At 32.1% G+C, this 24,670-nt stretch overlaps 3 protein-coding genes across 3 annotated transcripts; 1 reads left to right on the forward strand and 2 right to left on the reverse strand.

Moving 5' to 3' along the window:
* Window positions 1-2,592: 2,592 nt before the first annotated feature.
* On the reverse strand, window positions 2,593-5,360 carry LOC141525886 (protein 5NUC-like). The gene is given in 8 exon segments (XM_074240575.1): window positions 2,593-2,774; window positions 2,960-3,155; window positions 3,215-3,382; window positions 3,457-3,561; window positions 3,639-4,069; window positions 4,072-4,405; window positions 4,572-4,806; window positions 4,954-5,360. Coding segments are annotated over 8 exon segments (1,725 nt in total). The 5' UTR covers window positions 5,061-5,360; the 3' UTR covers window positions 2,593-2,625.
* Window positions 5,361-7,976: 2,616 nt separating this feature from the next.
* On the reverse strand, window positions 7,977-15,291 carry LOC141525873 (protein 5NUC-like). The gene is given in 9 exon segments (XM_074240562.1): window positions 7,977-8,209; window positions 8,608-8,803; window positions 8,874-9,041; window positions 9,128-9,232; window positions 9,301-9,731; window positions 9,734-10,067; window positions 10,234-10,465; window positions 10,538-10,618; window positions 15,069-15,291. Coding segments are annotated over 9 exon segments (1,749 nt in total). The 5' UTR covers window positions 15,128-15,291; the 3' UTR covers window positions 7,977-8,066.
* Window positions 15,292-17,314: 2,023 nt separating this feature from the next.
* LOC141525874 (apyrase) lies at window positions 17,315-24,067 on the forward strand. Its single transcript, XM_074240563.1, is given in 12 exon segments — window positions 17,315-17,674; window positions 19,418-19,587; window positions 19,952-20,145; window positions 20,148-20,176; window positions 20,253-20,369; window positions 20,798-20,878; window positions 20,946-21,150; window positions 21,768-21,870; window positions 21,972-22,168; window positions 22,171-22,425; window positions 22,428-22,484; window positions 22,487-24,067. Coding segments are annotated over 11 exon segments (1,647 nt in total). The 5' UTR covers window positions 17,315-17,674; window positions 19,418-19,456; the 3' UTR covers window positions 22,765-24,067.
* The last annotated feature ends 603 nt before the right edge of the window (window positions 24,068-24,670 follow it).

A 24,670-nucleotide genomic window follows, 5' to 3' on the forward strand; every position in this document is an offset into this window, starting at 1 on the left:
TTTATCTCAAGATAATTAGTAATTTGATTCGCCACGATGCGTTCGAAAACCTTGACTAGATGTGAAATAGTAGCGATAGGTCTAGTATCATAAATTTATTGAGTCTAAGAAGTAGGAAACCATATCATTTGGTGAAGAGTCTTCAACATTGCGATTTGAACAGTTGAATTTTTTATTTAATTCAATCGATAAATTTAGTTTATCATAATTTTTAAAATCACGATATTCAACTTGCTTTTGATATATAGTCTTTACTTCAAGTTTGTAATTACAGAAAAGATAGTCATGACCACCAATAAAAGGCGTAGCTGATTTATGAAAAGAACCTAATTTGTTTATACTATCAATAATAATGACATCCAGCCATGAATCAACATCATTTGTATGAAATGTAAGTCCATACCTATTTTAACCATGTTTCAACAACAGTTATAATATGAGGTTTTATTTTATTGATATTGCATCTTATGATGTGAAAATTATAATTTAACTAAATATTAATTATTATTATTATTAATAATTATTGTAATTAAATTGTTTCTTTGAAATAACCCCTTAGTTTTTGAGTACTTTGAACTAAAAGCATTTTTGTTTGAAAGGCTATATTCTTTTAAATTTAATTAATTTTATTTTTAATTATTTATTATTTATTAGATGGTTCACAAGGGGGATATATATATATATATATATATATATATATATATATATATATATATATATATATATATATATATATATATATAGATAGATAGATAGATAGATAAATTTTAATAGAATTTATACTATTTGAAAAAAAAATCCTGTAAGTGTTTCAAGCATCAAATTTCGTTAAAAATTGAAATCATTTCTCCTGTACAGTTTAAGAATAAAAATTTTAGTTCTTAGCTGATTAAATAAAAATTTTTTTACAGTAACTTTCATGTTGGAAAAAGTTTTCTAGATTTAGGAAAAAAAAATTATAAATAAAAATTAGCAAGTTGTCTTTTTAAAATTGTTATTTTCAAAATCGAAGAAACTTTTTTCAACAAGAAAGTTATGAGAAAAATTTTATTTTCTTCAACTTAAAAATAAAATTTATTGAAAAATTCTAATAAACTCATTTCTTGTCATAACACTGTCTATTTTTTCGTAAAGAAATTTTATTTCTGTGTATCTTATAAAACTGAAAAAAACATCAACTTCTAAAAAGTTCTGACTTATATATAATTTTAAGTCGACTTTCCCTTGAAAAAAATTTTTCTAAATTTAGAAAAAAAAACAATTTTGAGTGAAAATTCTCAAGTTGTCTGTCTAAAATTATTTCCAAAAGTGCATGAGACATTATGCTCATTTAATTATGAAATAATCATAAAATAAAATTCTTCGATCGTAAAGCACTTTCTGATGCTTCGCATCATGAGTCGTGTAAAAGTGAATGTGAAAAAAAAAAAAATATGAAACAGCTGAAAAAGGATGATAATGCGCAAGCGCCCCAAGTGGAATAAATTTGCACAATACTTTTTTTTATATTATTAATTTCCAATAAACTGCTCTGAGTTATCTAGCCGTTTGTATTTAGTAATCCACAATTCTTTCAAAGAATTAAAAAAAAAAAAAAATTATGACTCGATCAATGGACGCCAAGATGCTTCGTATCATGAGTTGTGCAATTTTTTCACAGGTTTTTATTAGAAAAGTCTTATTTATTCCTAAAAAGGTAAATAAACAAATTTATTCCATATCTAATAATCATAATAATTGTTATTGCGTAAATCATGAAAACAGTTTTTGAAGCGATGCTGACTAATGAGATAAGGAATGAACAAAACTGATCAAGGCATTGGTATTAAAGGATTTACCCAAAGAAGCCTTATGTCTTAGTGGAAGTTACTAGATTAAGCAATCTAGTTATATATTCAGAAATATCACATTTATTGTGACTTTTCAATAAGTCTAAAGTGCTGTTTGAAATTTATGATCGTTATTTCAATCAATTATTCAAAAAGCTATAGAAGTAATCTATTAATAGGTGCTGTCTGCGGTCAGGTGTGCCTTGATCTCAAACACTTTTTATAAAGATGATGTCATTGCAAGAGTCAAAGTTAAAAAAATTTACCGTGATGTGAATTAATCACGTGCTAGTTGTTTGAAAATAGTAGCTACACTTCAACTTTAATTATAGAACTTTGATTATTCTGCATGGATGACATCAGATTGAAGACTTTTAGATTAATCAGTCATCATATACCTAATATGTATATTTATATATTTATATATACCCCCTCTGGTATAACTAATAAAAGGAATAAATATTTTTTTAAATAAAAAGTAAGTATACGTGAATAAATAATTTGAATTTTGTATGAAGTCATCGATTATGACTCAAATTAAAATATCTTACTAGGGTTACCAATCATCCCAAAATATTAATAACCCCTCTACGAAATTATAAAGCAGCCTTCACGTGTCCAAAAACTCGAGTTTAATTTTTTTAATTTCATCCGATCAATTTACTTCAAAATATGTCGAGATATTAATTTGATGGTAAAAAAAAAAGAACCAACTAATTTATTATGAATCTTATAAAAATTTTCTTGACACTAGTACTTTACAATTATTTACAATTAGTCATGTAAGCGATGATAATTAATAAACTAACAATAAATCTGTAATTATATAAGTTCGAAGAACTGCGGTTAGGTTCATTGACAAAAACATTATTTTGTTATTTATTATTGGATAAACAGGACTTTTGGTAACTAAATAATCAGCTATGATTTGATCCATCGTTGACCCTAGAAAAACATATTTATTGTCATTAAAAATATACGTAACAAAAACAGCAAAACTTTTAAGAGCGTAACAACAGACTGTTGCATGGATACGCCCGCCTACTTGAGAGTTACCACAGCAACGGCGAATGTTGCTATGGATACGCTCCGCCTAAAACTTAGTAACAACGTAATAGGTGTGATCTTACCTGTATTTATCCAGGCTAAATTCTTCAGCATTTTGTAACCATCACCTCCGTTCTGTAGATAATCTGTCGTGAGTATCGTGTATGTTTTATTGCTTTCGATCACTTCATAAGTAGGAGTGCGACAATTTGAACAAAGCACAAATACTGAATCACGCACAACTCTGCTGCCTCGTGGCTGGGATATGTTGTATATTACCTGAAAAATTAAAAATTAATTTCCACCAAAACGATGATGATCATAATTATCATACATACAGTGAGACCTGAAAACTGCAGAAATCGGCCGGTGATTGGACAAATTTTCGTGCAAATTAATCCGTCGACACTGTACTCAAGCATTTCGAATATGTCATTACCCGTCAGTTGTACTTTTACCATCGTGTGGTAAAATAGAAGAATATCTAATACATCCTTCATTGTGACCTTTAAAAAATTAATAGACTTGATTTTTAATATAGAAGTTGAAAAGTTGAGAATACAAGTATAGATGCACTTACTGGATTATTCAGAGCTTTGTTGATAGAATTTCTGATAACCCCACTGTTGATAACAGCAATAGAAGCGTCTGTCCAACCAAACTCCCCGAAATACTGCTTCGCATTCTGTAAAAATTAATAATTAGTGTTAATTTATTATTGATGAAAATTTAATCGATAATTGAATTAAAAGAATATATTACATAATCAACCATAGCCTCAGTGATCAGATTGCCAAGGTTGCATTCGCGATTGCGACACCGTTTCTTGTCACCATCAAGGTAGACTTTGGTGAAGCCCAACAATATGTTGGATAGCATGTCGGAAGTAGGCCGCCAGGCTTCTAGTTCCTGAAGAATATCAGACGCTTGTTCGATGTCATTAGTCACCAGAATAGGGTTGCCGATAATGTTAGTAACTTCACCATCGGCGTCGAAAGTAATCGATAGATTCCCGAGATACTTGGTGTAGGCGTATGCTTGGACGACGTAGACCTTGCGTCCGCTATTCTGAAGAACCTCCGTGGGGTAGAGTCCCTCAGGTACTTCCAAGTCAGGCTTTCTTCCGGTGTAGAGGAAAGTGTTAGTATGGCCGCCGATTACCAAGTCGACGCCGTCAACTTCAGCGGCTATTTTTTGTCCATATCGAAGCCCGAGTGGCCAAGCGCTATTATTATTGTAACGTTGTTAGCTCTCAGTTTGTCAACTTCCCGCCTGATGGACTGGACCTCATCAAGGAAGACGACCTTTCCTGGTGAGGAGATTACCTTCGTCTCGGGTGTGAGGTACCCTATAATACCGACCCTTTTGCCATCAACCTCAAGCACAGTGCTGTTAATCAGGTTCTTCGCAGCTGCCAGCTCCGGTTCTCCAGTGAGATCGATGTTGCTCGTAACAATCGGGAACTCTGCTGCATTCACAAACGGCACCAGGCCCTCGGGCCCGTCGTCAAACTCGTGGTTCCCCAACGACTGAAAACAATATCACCGTTACCATCCTCTCGCATTTCGCAGTTGTTCACCCATAAAACAGCCACACAAGCAACCCACATTTATTTACATCCATTCTTACATCAGATTCACTCCTCCGATAAATCTACTCGAACATGCCGTCAATAATATTCACTCAACTACTCACGATTGCGTCTGGCATCAACAGGTTCAGAAGTTTGGCGACGATCTTCCACTTGTGGACCGTGTAGTACACCGAGCCCTGGTAGGTGTCTCCGGCGTTCAGAAACAGCGTCGGCGTGCTGGAATTCTTTGCTTTCCGCACTAGTGTCGCTAGCCGCGCGAATCCTCCGTAACATTTACCCGGGACAGCGCTTTCAAATGGAAAACACTTGGATGACGTCGCCTTTACCTCTGCAAATCTGAACGAACATCATTATTCATTAAAAAAATAGGAAAATTTTTACGACAGTTTTTAAGATACTAAATACGATAATTTTCAAGACAAAAAGTAAGACAATCTGTGGTGTTTATTAATATATTCATAAATAATCTATTGTGATCCTCACCTCGAGTGCATATCACTGTTGTGCAGTATCTGAAGTTTCCACTCTCCATTCACACAAACAAAACAAGGAATAAGCAAAATAATCTTCAAAATCACTAAGGCATTCATTGTCAACCAAAAATGTAATTACAGGTGTTTTATTTCAATTAAATATTCTATTAATTAATAACAATATCATTTTTTTCGTAAGTTGCCAACTTGAAAATACTAAGACGTAATTTAAATTTAAAGTAAAAGTAAATTAAAATAAGGAGCGCCACGCATGGAATATTCAAATTAACTAATGTTATCGTTTAAATATACCGTTGTGTGAACCTTCAAATATCGTCTATCACAAGACCATCAATAAATTACATCAAGCTTATCTACTGTAGATGAGCACTACAAGCACTACGATAATTTAAAAATATATTGAAAAAATTTCTTTTATTTTTAACGATAATTACTCATCACGCATTTTTTTCTTTGTCATTTATATACATCCATACATAGTATGACATAATTATAGACAACAATATTTAACTCTAGATAACTAAAAATATAATCATTGAAGAATGAACCGCAGATAACACATTTGTAAAACTTTCCAATCAAAATTTAACCGGCTGATACCAAATTTTTGATGTTGTAACTGTGAAAATTACAAATCGAAAATATTTATTTCTATTTAATTAGTTAAGGTGATTGATTAAATAATTTATTTTTAGTTATTTCCAGTAAAAAAATTTAATCAATTTCATTCTGATTAAAAAATTCAGTTAAAGGATTACATGGGTTTCCTCCGGGAAAAAGTTGCCTGTTTTCAATAATTTTTTTACTAGAAAAAATGAAATATTTTATTCAAACTTTTTAATGTCTTAAAGATACATGTTTAATAAAGAATGACTGTAATTAAAAAAAAAAAAAAATATTAAAAACTCTGCTAATGTGACGTCATTTCTGGCGAACTCTCGGAGAAAAAATGCGTCCGCGTGATCAGAGTAGACTTCCAACAGTTCCGACTAACTTAACATCAAGTTGGCGGTAATTCTTTACTAAACATCAGTTGTAAGCAAATTGACGAAAATCTATGGCCGCAATTTGGATACAAGTAAGAAATCAAACTTTTAGTTAAATTTCCTTTCAATTTTAGTACAACTTGAATAAAATACTTGCACTGCAAGTCTTGACGACAAATTGCAGAGTAACTTATAGATAACTTAAATAAAACCGTTTGGTTTGCAAACTCTTTCCATCAAGTTGGCTACAAGTTTCTAAAAAAAAGAAGACCAATCTCCTGCCGCAATTTGTCGCCCAATTTCTTAAAAAACTTGTCGTCAACTTGATGTGAAAAAATTTCAGAAGCAATTTTTGCTGATAACTTGGTGAACAAGTTGACACTAACCAAGTGGATTTTCAAAACTTGCTGCCAACTTGGTGACAAGTTGCGGCAGTAAATTGTGGGAAAGTTGCGACCAACTTGGCTATCAAGGTATGAACACATAATGACTGCGGAAAACAGAGGAAATATGCTTATCGTTGTCCGTAAGACAGTTTTCAGTCGGTAAGGAGACAGCAGTTGATAAGACGACGATTGTTCATAAAGTTGCAGTGCAAAAATCACACCCAATGATTAGCGTCAATAAGAAATTGAGTTTTCTACAAATTTAGACTTTTAAAATATTGCTGTTAAATTGACGAAAATCTGCGAACGTACCCTGATAGCCACCTTACCTATAACTTACTGTCAATCTACGTCCGCAATTTGAAGCAAACTTGACGGAAAAAGTTGGCAAAGCGAGCGATTACCTATTAGTTACCTATAACTTACTCTGCAAATAGACGTCAAAACTTGCTGTACAAGTATTTCCTTCAAATTGTAGTCAAGTTGAAAGGAAATTTAACTACAAGTTTGATTGTTAACTTGTATTCAAGTTGCCGCCGTAGATTTCCGTCAATTTGCTTACAACTGTTATTGAAAGAAGAATTACCGCCAACTTGATGTATAAATTAACCGTAACTGCTGGAAGTCAACACTTACTGAGAAAACGCTGGCTATCAGGGTAGTTTAATGTTCGTATTGCGCGCAGATTGATGATAAAACAATTGGAAAAGTTTGAATATCAGAACATAGCCATCTCACAAGTAACAATAATCTCTACGAAAAATCTTATGTCTTTTCTTCATATCTTCCCCTATCTATTGATTGAGACCTCGTTAAATGTATATTACTGAAGTATGTACTTAGGCGTTAAGAGGCTTTTGCCTTTTCTTCCAAAAATAATCACGAAGGTGATCAAGGGAAGGTGGACTTGGCACGATTTTTTTACAGTGAAACTGTTTTTGTTCGGATTTCAGTTTTTTTGTAATTATAATAAAAATTGACAATTTTAATTTAATACATTTCCGGTGGCAAACTATCCCCTTTAAGCTATAGTTCATGTAAAAGTTATTCTTGCGCCGCCTGGCGTGTGTAATTGCAAGCTGTCAAATATCTTATTTTCACTGTAGTTTCCCATCTATTATAAGATTAGCATGCATCGTTATATTATTTAGTCTCTGGCCGTCCGCTTTTTACATAAGAAAAAGTTAAAATCTAAAAATCTGGGTCGCTACAGTTTGTGCTGATTATTTTTATAATTTTAAATAGAAATTATAAAGATAATTGATAATAATCAAGTAATACGCGTAATAAAAAGCATGAACTACTATTATAAAATATCATATAAAAAAAAAAATCAAATTAAATTTGAAAAAAACTTGTAACCTCAAAAACGATTCTGCTTACGGTATATACACACTCGGTAGTCTGGCTTGAGAACGGAACTTGGCGCCAGATTCTACCGAATCTGTTGATTTGTAATGATAATGAGCGGTACAAAATGTATTTTAAAATTCTTTCCTTAATTACTTTTTAAATAAATTTAAAAGCACTTTATCACATCATTAAAAAATTTACTTAAGCGCTATCATAGAAATAAAATTTATAAAAATACGTTTAGTACTTTCTATCGTTGAGGTAAAAAATTAATGATAGCCTTACGATTTTATGTGTTAAGATTTTTAATTAGTGGTATTTTTAATTAAAATACTGGAATTATCTAAAAAACCATAGAATTAATAAAATTGGCAGTATCAATATTTTTGCATGTAGATTTGGTGTGCACTGCCGCTCAGACCTTCACTTGCTTCAAGAAAACTTATCCTCCATTCAACTCCTGCGTGGATTGGGCTCCGTCTTTTTATGTAATCGGTGAGGATTTGATCAGTTGTAGTCCCTAATTTTAATAAAAACAAAAAATTAAATTAATTAATACTTTAATGCCTAAATAATCATATCAATGTTACATTTTTTTAGAAATATAAAAAGCGTAATCTATCGAGATTAAAATGAATAAAATAGTTAAAAAGCTCTAGTAATTCCCCGTGAAATGAGCTATCGCACGATTTGATCGGCCGCAGGTCGATTTTTGATTAATCTATTAATAAAATATTAATGCCGTTAATTATATGAAAGAATCGTGATTAATATAGGTTGCGTGGGCTCATTCCACTCGAGATTTCATTATCTAGGTCGCGATCTAGGTAACTTTAAAAAATAAACAACTTATTTCTTTCATGAATAATTACGCAGATTTTTCGATCAAGAATATATTTATAGAGATTAATTAATTACCAAGAGGCTCCCACGATAATTTGTCCAACATATCGTAACCATCTCCACCATGATAAATAAAGTCTGACGTTAATACTGTGTATGTTTCATCTTCTTGTAGTTTGTAGTACTGCGGAATACGACATTTTGAGCAACGTATTAATACTGAGTCACGCACTACTTTTGAACCACGAGGTTTGAACAAATCATAGACGACCTGAGGATGAAAATCGATCGTTAGTTAATAAATACTTTATATATTGCTGAAAACTCTGTCTTTTCATTACCTGTAGGCCCGAGAAGTGTAAAAATCGTCCAGAGAGGTTACTAGTGTCGTTTGGTTCAAGCTCATGAACACTGTGTTCGAGCATATCCATAATAATTTTACCTGTAACCTGTATTTTTCCTACTGCATTATCGAAAGGCAGTACTGCAAGTATGTCACTAACTGTTATCTGAAAGCAATTAGTGGTAATTAATTAAAAAGAACAATTCGTACTGGCATAAAATTGTTATAAGCAACTAGCATCAAATTACGTACTGGTGCGTCGGGTGATTTGTTTATCGATGTTCGTATGGATCCACTGTTATGAATAGCAACGGCTGCATCGGTCCATCCGTCTTGACCGGCGTATTCTCTGGCGTTCTGTCAGTAAATTAATAATTCATTAATAAGTGTTTAATAGACTAATAAAAATAAATAATAGTACATACGTATTCAACCATGGAGTCAACAACGACATTACCGAGGTTGCATTCACGACAACGACAATTCTTATCATTGCCATCTAACAAGACTTTTGAGAATCCGACTTCCATACGTGTGAAGTTTTCTGTTTCCTTTTTCCACAGCTCTAGTTCCTGAAGAATATCAGACGCTTGTTCGATGTCGTTAGTCACCAGAATAGGGTTGCCAATAATGTTAGTAACTTCACCATCGGCTCCGAAAGTAACCGATAGATTCCCGAGATACTTGGTGTAGGCGTATGCTTGGACGACGTAGACCTTGCGTCCGTTTTTCTGAAGAACCTCCGTGGGGTAGAGTCCCTCAGGTACTTCCAAGTCAGGCTTTTTTCCGGTGTAGAGGAAAGTGTTAGTATGGCCGCCGATTACCAAGTCGACGCCGTCAACTTCAGCGGCTATTTTTTGTCCATTTTGAAGCCCGAGTGGCCAAGCGCTATTATTATTGTAACGTTGTTGGCTCTCAGTTTGTCAACTTCCCGCCTGATGGACTGGACCTCATCAAGGAAGACGACCTTTCCTGGTGAGGAGATTACCTTCGTCTCGGGTGTGAGGTACCCTATAATACCGACCCTTTTGCCATCAACCTCAAGCACAGTGCTGTTAATCAGGTTCTTCGCAGCTGCCAGCTCCGGTTCTCCAGTAAGATCGATGTTGCTCGTAACAATCGGGAACTCTGCTGCATTCACAAACGGCACCAGGCCCTCGGGCCCGTCGTCAAACTCGTGATTCCCCAACGACTGAAAACAATATCACCGTTACCATCCTCTCGCATTTCGCAGTTTTTCACCCATAAAATAGCCACACAAACAATCCACATTTATTTACATCCACTCTTACATCAGATTCACTCCTCCGATAAATCTACTCGAACATGCCGCCAATAATATTCACTCAGCTACTCACGATTGCGTCTGGCATCAACAGGTTCAGAAATTTGGCGATGATCTTCCACTTGTGGACCGTGTAGTACACCGAGCCCTGGTAGGTGTCTCCGGCGTTCAAAAACAGCGTCGGCGTGCTGGAATTCTTTGCTTTCCGCACTAGTGTCGCTAGCCGCGCGAATCCTCCGTAACAATGCCCGCTTTCCTTGTCTTTCGGCAAGCATCGTGTGGATAATGGAGAAGTTTCCTCAAATCTATTCATCAATAAAAATCAATTAATAAAAGTAACACAAATATATTTATTTATTCATCTATTCAACGGTTACCTCGAATGCATATCGTTAGTATGCACAATCTGCAATTTCCATTCTTGTTTCACCGGTCCCGCGCTAACACTTAAAAAAATGCTAAACCACACAAATAAACCGACAATCATTGTTTAAAAAATAGTGTTACTCCCTTTGAAATTAGTTGTAGCTCTATCGAAGGCAATTTAACAATAATTAGTCAAACAATTCAAAATCCTTGTGTTAACAAGTTATCACATGTTTACGTAAAACAATACGTAATAAATTATCCGAACAAAAACAGTTTCACTGTAAAAAAATCGCGCCAAGTCCACGTTCATAAGACTATTAAGAAAAAAAAATTTTATTTTCTTACAAAAAGATATAAAATAAAAAATTAAAAATCCAAGTAACCGATATGGTTGTACACTACTGGAAAAAATTAAGGGATAAAAAAATTCCAAATTTTTCGGTAGTTTTCAACAGGCCGTAACTTTGAGAGAAATGATCGTACAGGAAAAAAAAAAAAAGGAAATTGTAGCTCCAAGTGTCTAGTTTTTGGATTAGAACTTCAAAATTTTGTAGCCTCCTCGGTTTCTGAGTAATCGTAGAAAAACCAGCAACAAAAAAATTCTCAAAATTTTTTTAGTTTTTTTTTTTGGTCTACGGGCGTGCAAAAATTTTTTTAGCTTAACCACCATAAGGATCGGATACTTTGTTCATTTAGCTTTAATTTCTTTTTTTAAACACCCTGATACGTCCACTCCTCGCTGAGATATCGGTCTTCAAATGGAAAAGGATCTTTTTGTCTTTGATTATCGATATCTCAGCAACCAATGATCGCACAGACAGTTAAAGGTGGGTTTCAAGAACTTGAATGAATTCCCTTAACGACTGTCCATTGTTTTTTCGAAAAAAATTTTTTCTTTCCGTCACATGAATTTGAAAATGCAACAAAAAAAGGGCTTTTAGTGGTTTTTGGAAAATCAAGCGCTGGATCGAAAATATTGAGGAAACCACTAATGTTAAGTGTGCCTTTTACAGTTCAATATGTCCACAAAAACCCTACAAAGAATCAAATTAATCCAGCCAGCCGTTTTTTTGTTTCACTTGATCGAATTTTTGAAAAAATTAAAGGATCACGTTTTTTGCTCTGAAAAGCTCATAATTTTTAAAAATGAGAAAAAAATTGTTTTTTCGAGCTTTTTCCACATTTTCGTTCCAAAAAGTGCTTAAATTTTCAAAAAAAAAAATTCAAAAAAACAATTTTTTCGAAAAAAATTAAAAAAAAATTTTTTTGGAAAAATTTTTTTAACAAGTTAAGGAAACTCAAAAAACCATCGCCCAATGATTTTTATCACCTTTCCACCGCTGCATTCCTTGATTCTACTGATCTCCTTTTAATTAAATTAATAAAAAAGTTAATACCCCCAATCGAATTTCGATTTTTTCATACGCTTTTTGGAGTTTTTTTTCTTTTCTTTTTGTGAATCCTTAGCAAATCGCTTCATTCAACAGTTTTTTCAAAACTAATCCCTCTGCGCTAAAAAAATTTTTTTAATTTTTTGGTCAAAATTGAAAATTTCTGACTTTTGATTCTTAATCATGGTTAGACGACATTTATCGGAGGTGGAAGTCGCTCGGTTAGTGACTCTTATCGACGAAGGTTACACTCAACATGCAGTTGCTATCCGGATGGGTGTAAGTCAATTTGTCGTATCTCGAGCTTATACCAGATACCAAGAGACGAATCAATATCATCGTCGCCCCGGACAAGATCGCCATCGAGTCACTAATGCCCGCGATGATCGTATAACAATTGTTAGAGAAGTTCGACGACAACCTTTCGTCAATGCGAATATTGTCGCTCGAAACTTCCCCAATCGCAGACAACAGCAACAGCGACGACGGCATCAAGTGCGAAACATTTGCTCTCGAACAATCATCAACCGTCTTCGTGAAACTGGGTTACACGAACGACATCCTAATCGTGTACCCCTGTTGACAGCAAGACATCGTCGAGCTCGTTTAGCGTATGCTTACGATCATCGAAATTGGAACTTGAGGGAATGGACAAATGTTTTATTCACTGATGAGTCTCGTTTTAATCTGTATGGCAACGATCGACGTCCTCTCGTTTGGCGCCGTCGTGGAGAACGTTTTCGCCAGAACTTTGTCCGTCCAGTCGTTGCCTACGGCGGTGGATCAGTTATGATGTGGGGCGGCGTTTCACGAAATTGGAGAACACCTTTGGTAATTGTACGCGAAAATTTGACAGCTAGACGTTACATCGACCAAATTTTAAGGCCCATTGTTCTGCGGAGACGACAACATCTGAGGTCGTTCATATTGATGCAAGATAATGCACGTCCACACACAGCCAACATTACCCGGCGCTTCTTTGAGCGGCATGACATCACATTGTTGCGACACCCAGCAATGAGTCCAGATCTCAACCCCATAGAGCACGTTTGGGACATAATGGGCTGTCGGTTGCGCATAGAGTATCCAAATTTGCAGAACTTAGCTGCTTTGGAGCGCGCGCTTCAGCACATTTGGAATACCATTCCGCAGCCTCAAATTACCGTCTGCATAAACATGGCTGAACGTTTGAAAGCCGTTATTGAAAACAGAGGTGGTAATACCCGGTATTGAACCAACAAAAACCTTCAGAGAATGAGTTTGAGTCATTAAATACGGTGGAACTGACGAGCCACCGGGTCTCAATTCTCCTGAAATACCTCACACACACACACACACACACACACACACACACACACACACACACACACACACACACACACACACACCGAAGTGTAAATCCGACCGCGCGACCTCCACGTGGTACGCTTTGGATAACGCTAATGCCGGCGGTAATTGTTTTCTTAAACTTTTCAAGAGAAAAAATTTCAAAAAATTTTTTTTTTTTTCAATTTAAGCACTTTCTGGAACAAAAATGTGGAAAAAGCTCGAAAAAACAATTTTTTTCTCATTTTTAAAAATTATGAGCTTTTCAGAGCAAAAACGTGATCCTTTAATTTTTTCAAAAATTCGATCAAGTAAAACAAAAAAACGGCTGGCTGGATTAATTTGATTCTTTGTAGGGTTTTTGTGGACATATTGAACTGTAAAAGGCACACTTAACATTAGTGGTTTCCTCAATATTTTCGATCCAGCGCTTGATTTTCCAAAAAACCACTAAAAGCCCTTTTTTGTTGCATTTTCAAATTCATGTGACGGAAAGAAAAATTTTTTTCGAAAAAACAATGGACAGTCGTTAAGGGAATTCATTCAAGTTCTTGAAACCCACCTTTAACTGTCTGTGCGATCATTGGTTGCTGAGATATCGATAATCAAAGACAAAAAGATCCTTTTCCATTTGAAGACCGATATCTCAGCGAGGAGTGGACGTATCAGGGTGTTTAAAAAAGAAATTAAAGCTAAATGAACAAAGTATCCGATCCTTATGGTGGTTAAGCTAAAAAAATTTTTGCACGCCCGTAGACCAAAAAAAAAACTAAAAAAATTTTGAGAATTTTTTTGTTGCTGGTTTTTCTACGATTACTCAGAAACCGCGGAGGCTACAAAATTTTGAAGTTCTAATCCAAAAACTAGACACTTGGAGCTACAATTTCCTTTTTTTTATTTCCTGTACGACCATTTTTCTCAAAGTTATGGCCTGTTGAAAACTACCGAAAAATTTGGAATTTTTTTTTGATCCCTTAATTTTTTCCAGTAGTGTATATGATTTTCGAAAATTAAAAAAATTTTTTTGTAAATTTAAAAATTAAAAGAAACAATTTTGGAACGTATTTAATGTGCATAGTTACGAAATATTTCACTTTTATGAAATTCCTAAAATGTATCTACTAGGATACTTAAAAAAATTCAAGTACACAATAACGCACACCAAGTACGTTCCAAAATTGTTTCTTTTAATTTTTAAATTTACAAAAATTTTTTTAATTTTCGAAAATCATATACAACCATATCGGTTACTTGAATTTTTTAATTTTTTATTTTATATCTTTTTGTAAGAAAATAAAATTTTTTTTTCTTAATAGTCTTATGAACGTGGACTTGGCGCGATTTTTTTACAGTGAAACTGTTTTTGTTCGGATTTCAGTTTTTTTGTAATTATAATAAAAATTGACAATTTTAATTTAATACATTTCCGGTGACAAACTATCCCCTTTAAGCTATAGTTCATGTAAAAGTTATTCTTGCGCTGCCTGGCGTGTGTAATTGCAAGCTGTCAAATATCTTTTTTTCACTGTAGTTTCCTATTTATCATATGATTAGCATGCATCGTTATATTATTTAATCTCTGGCCGTCCGCTTTTTATATAAGAAAAAAGTTAAAATCTAAAAATCTGGGTCGCTATAGTTTGTGCTGATTATTTTTAATAATTTTAAATAGAAATTATAAAGATAATTGATAATAATCAAGTAATACGCGTAATAAAAAGCATGAACTACTATTATAAAATATCATATAAAAAAAAATCAAATTAAATTTGAAAAAAACTTGTAACCTCAAAAAACCGTTCTGCTTACGGTATATACACACTCGGTAGTCTGGCTTGAAAACGGAACTTGGCCTCGGATTCTACCGAATCTGTTGATCATAGCGATAAAACATAAGTCTTTTTTTTTCTACAATCACCTATCGTTTAGTCTTCACGTTACTAATTACACTTAATACTGAGCTGTAGTGGGCTTACAAAATTGTCGAGTATGCACACTATTCAAGCGACGTGGATCGACTGCCGTTTGGATGAATTTAAACCGACCTTACACTTCTCCGATGCTTCGTTTCTATTCTACTGCTTAAATATACACTCACACATACATATTTAAATGTATAGTGCTAAAGCATAATAATCGCTCCCTTGCGGTAAAATTTAGTAACCTCTTGAGGTATTCTCAGTGTAAATTTTTTGGTCAGCACTTTTGATCTTTCCTGTCCTGGGACTTTAGTTATTTTTTCCCTGTATCGGTCCTTAAATCCGATTTCCTCCGCCCCAAGCTACTCGACTAATTACTGTACTCTTTTATTCGGTCTACATTTCAAGTAATTGTTTTTTCAGCTCGTAGTTAGTGACGGATATTCTTAAATAAATATTATCTCCGGTATTACCGTAAAATAATTAATTTTTATTTATTGTTCTTTTTTTTTTTGTCTACGTAACCAAGAAAATTTATGTTTAGGTATTTTCTTTTATCAAATAATTCTAAAAAAATATACATAATAATTTTAAAGCTTTTGATCAATTTTTTTGTTTTGATGGACAAATTATTAATTTTAGTAGAAAAAACTAAAAATTAAAAAAAAAAAAATTTGAGTCAATTTAAACTTGTTTTATTATAATTTGTCTTTCTATCAACGATTAATCGGCAAAATTAACATTTTAATGACGACCCAATGCAAATGATAATAAATTATCAGTAACACTAACAAGATAACGTCAAAGTAATGAATAGATGTGAGATATCGCATGGAATGGAAATGCAATAAAAATTAATTTATTGTTAATTACATTAATATTTTTTATTGACTTACAGTTTACTTTTTGGTAATTATGCCAATTGTTGGATACATCAATTTTTGGTTACACAAAATTAAATTGTCGGAAAATTTCATTTTTACTTTTATTCTTTGTGGAAAAATTATTAATTTTTTATTAAGAATATTTCTGTCGTTTTTCGTAAAAAAATTCTGGCTGAGCCAAAAATTATCTAATTTTCTTCAAAAATATGATTCGAGAAGACGAAAAAAAAAAATTATAAGTTAAGGCCTTCATATTTATATTGAAAGATTAATTATTGCAATTTTCTATTTTCTTGTTTGATATGTTTTTACGATTAGATTTTAAAATTTTGGAATTTTGTTTATAATCTTCTCTAAAAAATTAGAAAACTTGTAAAAATTGATAATTATAACATTACAATTTTTCCTTTCAATTACTTCTTTAAGATTTGGAAATCTGCTGTAAGAATAAATAAAATGACATAATAAAACATTAAAAAAATTATGATTATAAATAAGTGAAAAGATTATTACAGAAAATCCCATACGTAAATGACCAATATTACTATCTTACATTTCCCACTTAGTGTATTTTTTAAACCGTCATATCAAAGAATAAATAGGAAATATAATCCTTCAAAAAATACTGTTAGTTCTTACAAAAAAATTAGGAAAACGGTTGAGCTCGGAAAACTCCGAGGTCAAAAGTCTGATAGAATTTTAATAAAACCCTTTTAAGATTAAATTGATCGGAATAAAAATTTTTAAGTCATTCCGAAAAACACTTTTTCAGGTTTTCTTTCGACAACGATAACTCACTAATAAATCACCTGACTTTAACCGGGCTGACAGCGATCGACGTGGATTTTTGAGTTTAAGAGCTGATTAGTTTTTAGAATTTGTCGTTGAAGCCGTTTAAAAGTAATTCTAAAAAAACCAAATTTGAAAAAAATTTTTGGTAGTTTTTTAAAATTTCTCAAAATCTACTGGGTCGAATCGGTCCAAATTTTATTCAAAATCTAAGTTCGTCGGCAAAGCTTCCTAGGAGCTCAAAAATCATCCGTTGAAAACTCAATTTTCAAAAAATGGGTTAAAATCAATAACTTCCCGGTTTTTGAAAATTTTCAATTTTCTTAGCGGGAACTAAAAAAAAATTGAAAATTTTTATTAAAATTGATTAAAAAATAAATTTTCATAAAAATTATTAATTTTAGGAAATTTCAAATCTGTCACAAATTTTTACTAAAAAAAAAAAAATACCTAGAAGAATCCATTGAATGAAAAAAAAATTATTTGTAAATTAAACTGAACAATAACTACATAATTAACAATGGAATATCACAATTTAATAAATAAAATAATGAATTCTTTATCTTTATCAATTATCGCTAAATATATATGCAGAGGCGTATCAGATTACTCGTGTGATTGATAATTAAAAATGGAATTTTTTTAAGTGTTTTTGCAAACATAAATGAATAATCAGAAGCTCTTAAATAAATATTAATGTACAAATATGACAGACTATTCAAGAGGTAGTTAACACTTCTTACTAAAGTTACTGAACGATAAACTAAATCAACTGCAGTATAGTGCATATCACAAGCCGCATATTCCCAAGTAGTGCTTTTGCGCACTCCTATCAGGTAAGACACATTTTTTACGTCAGCTAAAAAATGTATATTCAAAAATAGTTGTATCTTATTTCTGATGTATCTTTCAAGAGAAAAAAATAATTGGTGCTGTCATTAGAAAAATTATATCAATTATTACAAATGACGTTACGCAACAAGCTTACAATTATTTTCTCGTGTAGTAGTATGTATTTTTTTATCTTCAGAAGATTTAAATTCAGTGACTCTAATCCGCCGGTCGTGTAAAATATTTGATAGCAGTAGTTTTACGATTTTATTGGTGATAATAAATATATGATGTGGTTATCTATTTGAATGTAACTATTTTTAAAAAATTTATCTTTTTATTATCTTACGGAGCGATCGTAAAAAGGCATTTTAAAATAAATAATTGTTTTATTATTTAATTACTTTACTCAATTATATTTAGTGATGACTTAGCTTAAAATCATTTATTTGATTCAATGGTTATTTGATCGTGAATCGTTTGATTGTAAAAAAGTATACAGAAAAAAATCTTATTAGTTTAAGTAAATATTTTTCTTCGAAATTAAATTCTTGTCATAAAATATTTACGTCTTTTAAAGAAATTTACAACTCTCAGATTGAGATTAAAAAAATCTACATTCAAGAATTTTATTCTTCAACTGAGTAGTTTATATTGTTTTATAGGAGGTAAAAATGAATTATCTCTCATGCATTTTTAACCCAGGCATTAATGCTCAAGTCTATACATATATATTTAAGCCAAGTATTTTTTTCTTCTTGGCTTGAGGCCGGTGAAATTGATTCAAGATAATACCGACTGCTCTCAAAAATACACCATTTTTTCAATCAGGCTATTATGTAACTTGTTTAAAAAATTCATCTGTACATTTTTTTATGATTAACTAGTTAATTTCTACAATAGTATCAAATCCTGAATATTAAACCAAATAAATTTTTTTATTTATAAAAATTTTTGTTTACAAATATTAAAGATTGCATGTAAGTACAACTATACACAGTAGATTATTTTTCTTCGATAAAAATAATTTTTCTGTAGTGTCAGGATCGTTTTATTTAACAAACAATTTTTCAACTATAAGAAACTAATCGTTGTTTGATATCTTGAATATTGTATGACTAAATTATCAACGACAGACACTTTTAGGTTATCTAGTAAATAAAAATCTTCAATTTCATACGTTCATGGGATGAATTTCTACACCCAGTAGCTATAAACTATATTAAATTTTGTTCTAATAAAAACTGTATTTATTTATGCATTACAATAGTAATTAAACGCAAAGACGGTCTTCTGATGTGAAGAATAAAAATTTAGAACTAACCGAAAAAAAAATGGCGAATGTCATCAGTAATACGGTTTTTGTTTGATGAGGCGCCATCTGGTGCTTAAATTTTTATTTATCCAAGAAAATTTGTTCGTTGTTTTGAGATTTAGATTATTGAATTAAATACTTTTGAACCAAGCATAAACAGATTTATAAGCAAAAATTTATAAACCAAAAAAAAATCTTAAAGCAAAAAAATAGGCTTCTTTACTACGAGTTTTTTTAATTAAAAATTATTTTTCTTGAATGAGGTTAATTTTTTTCTATCTAATAGTTAACAATAAATTATTATTAATCGATTCCAATTAAAGTGTGTATGATAATTAAACTTTAGTCATCATTTAAATCATATTTAGTCGTCAAACAACTTATTTGTTATAAAATTCTCAATGATAAATAAATTTAATATTAATTTTTGTAGGCTGAGAAAATCATACCACAAAAGCAGTAACAGAAAAAAATGATCAAACAATTACTGATTCTTATGGCAATTAAATGTTCAAGTGGATTAACAGGTCGAGGATTAATGTATCCAGGAAGGACAGATCTATTTGAACTTTCTATTATTCATATCAATGATTTTCACGCTAGGTAACTTTTTACTTTAAAACTCAAATTAAAAAATCTATATTCTTGCATTTATGGTAATTGATAAATTTTAGTAAAAGATTTTTTTATTAAAAATACTTCCTTGAAAAAAAAAAAAAAAGAAGTTTTTCAAGGATTTATTTATTTTGGCCTCATCAAGATTTCGTTGATTGAATATTGTGAGGATAAATTATTTATTACATCATATGTTAGCGTGACCGCGACACTTGAGGATCCATAATCAATGTCAATGCATGATACTTCAGCGATAATTGTTGAGCGTTCAGCAGCTAGTCTAGCAGATCAATTTAAAAATTTTTATTGCTCCTAATACAGTAGACTAGTTTTTATTGCTCGTAATTAACAGATTTGAAGAAGTGAGCCCCACCGCTAGTGCGTGCCAGCGAAAAGAAGGTGCGATATGTGTCGGCGGGCTGTCAAGAGTTTTTACTGCGGCTAAACGATTGCTCAAAGAGCGGCCAAACGCTATTCTTCTCAATGCCGGAGATCACTACCAGGGGACGCTGTGGTACAACTTACATCGGTGGAACGCCACTGTCACTTTTTTAACATGGTACCTTGGGATGTCTTGGTAAAATTTGATTTCTTTCATGGAAATTAATCAACAATATATTATTGTACTGACAAAAATGATTAAAAATGTTAAGACAATAGGAAACCACGAATTTGATGATGGTATAGCAGGATTGGTTCCTTTTCTGAAAAATATAAAAGCACCTGTTGTCATTACTAATATTGATATGAGCGATGAGCCGACGATCCAGGTAAAAATCTAAAAAATCTCAAATAATATTGTTTTCTTCATAGACATAAATAAGGTCGTTAAAAAGCTCTGGAAATTCCCAGTGAAATGAGCTATTGCACGACTTGATCGGCCGCAGGTCGATTTTTGATTAATCGATTAATAAAATATTAACGCCGTTAATTATATAAAGAAATGATGATAAATGAGGGTTGTAAGGGCTCATTTTACTCGGAATTTCACAAAGTAGGTCGCGATACACGTCACATTTAAAAATGAACAATTTTATTTTTTTATAAATCATCACCGAGACAATTTTAGGGGCCAAAAATTTTTAAAGACAAATTTATCAAGCTTTCAAATTTTTTTATAATTTTCATTCAGTTAAATTTTTAAACTAAACTCCTTTATTTTTGATAAAAAAATTTTATTTCTTTTATTTCAATCCAGAATTTAACTACAAACAGCACAATACTTTACCGCGGAGGTAAAAAAATTGGAGTAATTGGTGCAATTATAAAAACCACAACCGTAAGTAATTTTAATGAATTCAGCCTCTAAAAATCAGTCTAATATGAATAAAAACACTGAATTGCAGGAATTATCAAAAACGGAGAAATTAAAATTTTTAGACGAAATCGAAACAATAAATCTCGAGGCCAAAAAATTGAAACGCTATGAAAAAGTCGACATAATAATAGTATTGAGTCACTGCGGTCTTCCAGTAGATCGAAAAATAGCCGCTAATTGTCCTCTGGTTGATGTTATTGTCGGCGGGCATTCTCACTCATTTTTGTACTCAGGTGATTACATAGAATAATATAATATTGATAATAATAATTGTCACTAATATTATGAACATGTTTATCTTAGTTTTTTTGTCAGGTAATTCATTTTACGTGATAAGTAAAAATCATATGTAAATATTTTACAATTTAGATTTCGCGGTCACGAAATTGGTACAAGGAAGTCATTGATGCTAAGCAAATAAATTTAAGCTGCATATAATTTTGCTCTAATTTTAACTTAATCTTCGTTTAAGTTCTAAACATACCGAGATCTTATATAAACATTTAATACTCGAGTGAAATCCTAGAGTAAAAAATTTTTTTGATAACACAATTTTAATACTAAACTTCATGCGAATTCGAAAGTACGTGACATTATCGACTTAACATTAGAAGTCAGAGTTTTCAAGAAATTTATTTTTTTATGCTTTTTTGTAAGATCCATCGAGAGAAAAAATTTTTTTGGAAAAATTGGATATTGTTCGTAACGTGATTGGTCAAATGTATCATAAGCTTGAAAATATATATAATTCCATACTAACATTCAGATACGCGCTTGCGCGCACAACGTACTGGTCAAAATATTATAATCATCATTATTATTTTGATTTTTGTCAACAAAAATCTTCCAGGTGAAGCTCCGTTTATCGACGAACCAGAGGATGAGTATCCAGTGGTGATAACCCAGGCGTCAAACCGCACAGTGCTGATCGTCCAGGCAGCTGCTTTCACCAAGTAAGCTTCAGATCAATTATACAAAATTTGCTTACCGGTAAGAATAGGCCTATTCGTCATTTTTCCAAACTGATCCCTTTTTACCATCCGTCGGCTACCAGGTACCTGGGTAACCTGACGGTCTGGTTCAACGAGGAAGGAGAAGTGGAGGACTGGGAAGGAAACCCCATAGTTCTGGACGAGACGATCCCGCAGGACCCGGAGATGCTAAAAGCTCTTGAGCCTTGGAAGAAGCAAGTCGATGCTCTAGGGAGCAAAGTTATCGGCAGGACGAAGGTAAAAATGCCCAAAACCTGCCGAGTGGGGAGTGCAACATCGGGAACATGATTACTGACGCGATGATCGAGTCATTTATCGACAGAGCCGAGGACGAGAGCTACTGGAGCTTTGCTTCGATTGCGGTGACAAATGGCGGCGGTATCCGGAGTCCCATTGACTCTGCTTCAGGTGACATTACCTATGCTGATCTGGTGATGGCCCAGCCCTTCGAAAACTACTGGGATATTATCGAGATGAGGGGCAGTGACATTCGAATGACCTTGGAGATCTGCGTCGCCAGAAGTCAGCCAAAAATTGGAACGGATACTCTTTCCTGGTCTGGTCTGGGCTTCGGGTTTTTATAATATGTCCCATCCCGCGTTCTCAAGGGTCGATAGTGTCAAGGTCCAGTGTCGTCAATGTGATGTTCCGGTTTATGAAAATCTGCTTGACCATGAGTGGTATCGCGTGGTAGTACCGACTTTTTTGCTTCGAGGGGGCGATGGACACTATGTTATTGCCAGTAGGCATCGGAACCACATCGTGGGCGGGCGCGATATTGATTTTCTCGTCAAGTATGTGAAGAAAATTAGTCCGCTGATGAACGGGCTTGACGGAAGAATTGTTTTTATGTGATTTTTAGTATTAAGGAGATCCAAGTACCCTCCTAGTGTAAAAATGGCTATAAAAAAATAATACTTTTGTTACGAATCTTAAAATTAATTTTTAAATTAATTAATAACATTTTCGAGGAAATTTCAAAATATAGATTTTAAACTTATATATTAAATGTAAATTTAAAATATATTTTTATTAATAATTTTTAATAGTTAAGTAAAAATTTTTTTTTGTAATCGAAAAATGTTTTTTTAGTAAAAAATTTATATTGTTGAAAAATTTTTAAATAATTATTTTTAAAATTGACAAAAACCTTTGAAAAAATTATATTTTGTATCATATTTATCTAAATATTGTAAAATAGAATTATTTACAAATAAGTTATAGTTTTTATTAATTTTTATGCTGACATTTATCCAAAAAAATTTTTTTATTTTATTAATATTATATAGTAACAAAAAACTCAATTGACAAACATAAGAGCTCAAATATTTATAGAGTACTTAAAATTGCCATCAATTGTCAAAATGTTTTCTAAAATTATCGGAAAAAGATTTAAACCAGAAGACAGTCCAAATGAATCATCAAATCAAGAAAAGAAAAGAAAAATTGAGCTCCGCAGTATGTCGACGGTTTCAACTTTATCAGCGCAGCAACTTGGAAATATATCACACGTTCAAGAAAATAATCAGAAAATACTCCATGATTTTAACGTGAGACAAGTCCGTGATGCTCGAAAATCAGTTCTTCCGAATTTGGATAATGCTATCAGCGAATTGAAGAATTTAAAGGACACTCCTAATTTCAGAGAAATATTGATCAGTTATTTACAATCGACGCCGATTTTACAATACTACCCGCTAGCAACTATTAAAATTAAATTTTCTGTAGCGTTTGGTGCCGATAAGCACAAAGTTCTGGAAGTTCTGAATGACCCACGGCTGTATTTATAGAGAATTCATGCTGATACGCAATTTAAACAAAGGGAATGTGTATTGCATTTACTAATTTAATTTTATAATAAATAACCTGCTTAGTATTTAAAAATCAAGAGTTCAAGCAGGTCTTGTTAGTCTCACAGTTACACGAAAAAAAGTACTCGGAGTACTAATTATAATCATAATAATAAGCGTTCAAACAAGTGATTACTTTTAAAATTCTGGACTCTACTTTTACTTTTAAGAATATTTTAAATAAATTTAATTATAAATTATTAGCTTAGTGACTAATGAAAAAAATTTTAGGACGCACTGTAAATATGTAAAATAATTATTTAATTTATACACGTAAATACCATGTAATTGTTACTTTTACAATAATTGTAGATAGTAGTAACATTTGAATGCACTTGATAATAAATAAAAGCTATGAAATTAAATACCATTCATTTGTTGAGTTTTTGTCGAGTCTAATCAACTGAATTAATTGAATGTCGTTATTTCAATTGCAACAATACAATTTTAACAGGACAACTGATTTGAAAAATAATCGGTGAAGAATTTACCGAAAAAACAAAATAATCCGATTTTATTTATTTATTTTATATGCTGGCAATATCAAATACAGAAGTGACGCATAGATTAATCACGCGCGTCTTTAAAATTCAACACCCGGTGTCGCTTGATAATATTGATAAATAAAAATCTTTTTCAACATTTAAAACTCTGGGTCAATTTAAAAATAAATTATTTCCTCGAATTACTTTTAGACTATCGAGTGAGAAAAAATGTTTAAAATGTCGTGGTAAGATTAATAAATTATATTATATCGACAAGAATAAAATATTTAAAACGTGGCATCAATTAATAAATGCAGGTAACATCAAAAACATCTGACAAATGATAAATAAAAATAAAAAAGTCACCTATGCTGTGCGAAGTACTTTTTATAAATTTGTTCATTTAAATGCCGTAATTTTTGCAAT

The sequence above is a fragment of the Cotesia typhae genome, unplaced genomic scaffold, assembly GCF_013202065.1.
Source record: "Cotesia typhae breed Kobodo isofemale line unplaced genomic scaffold, CoteBio_Ctyphae contig_276, whole genome shotgun sequence".
In the NCBI taxonomy this organism is placed as follows: domain Eukaryota; kingdom Metazoa; phylum Arthropoda; class Insecta; order Hymenoptera; family Braconidae; genus Cotesia; species Cotesia typhae.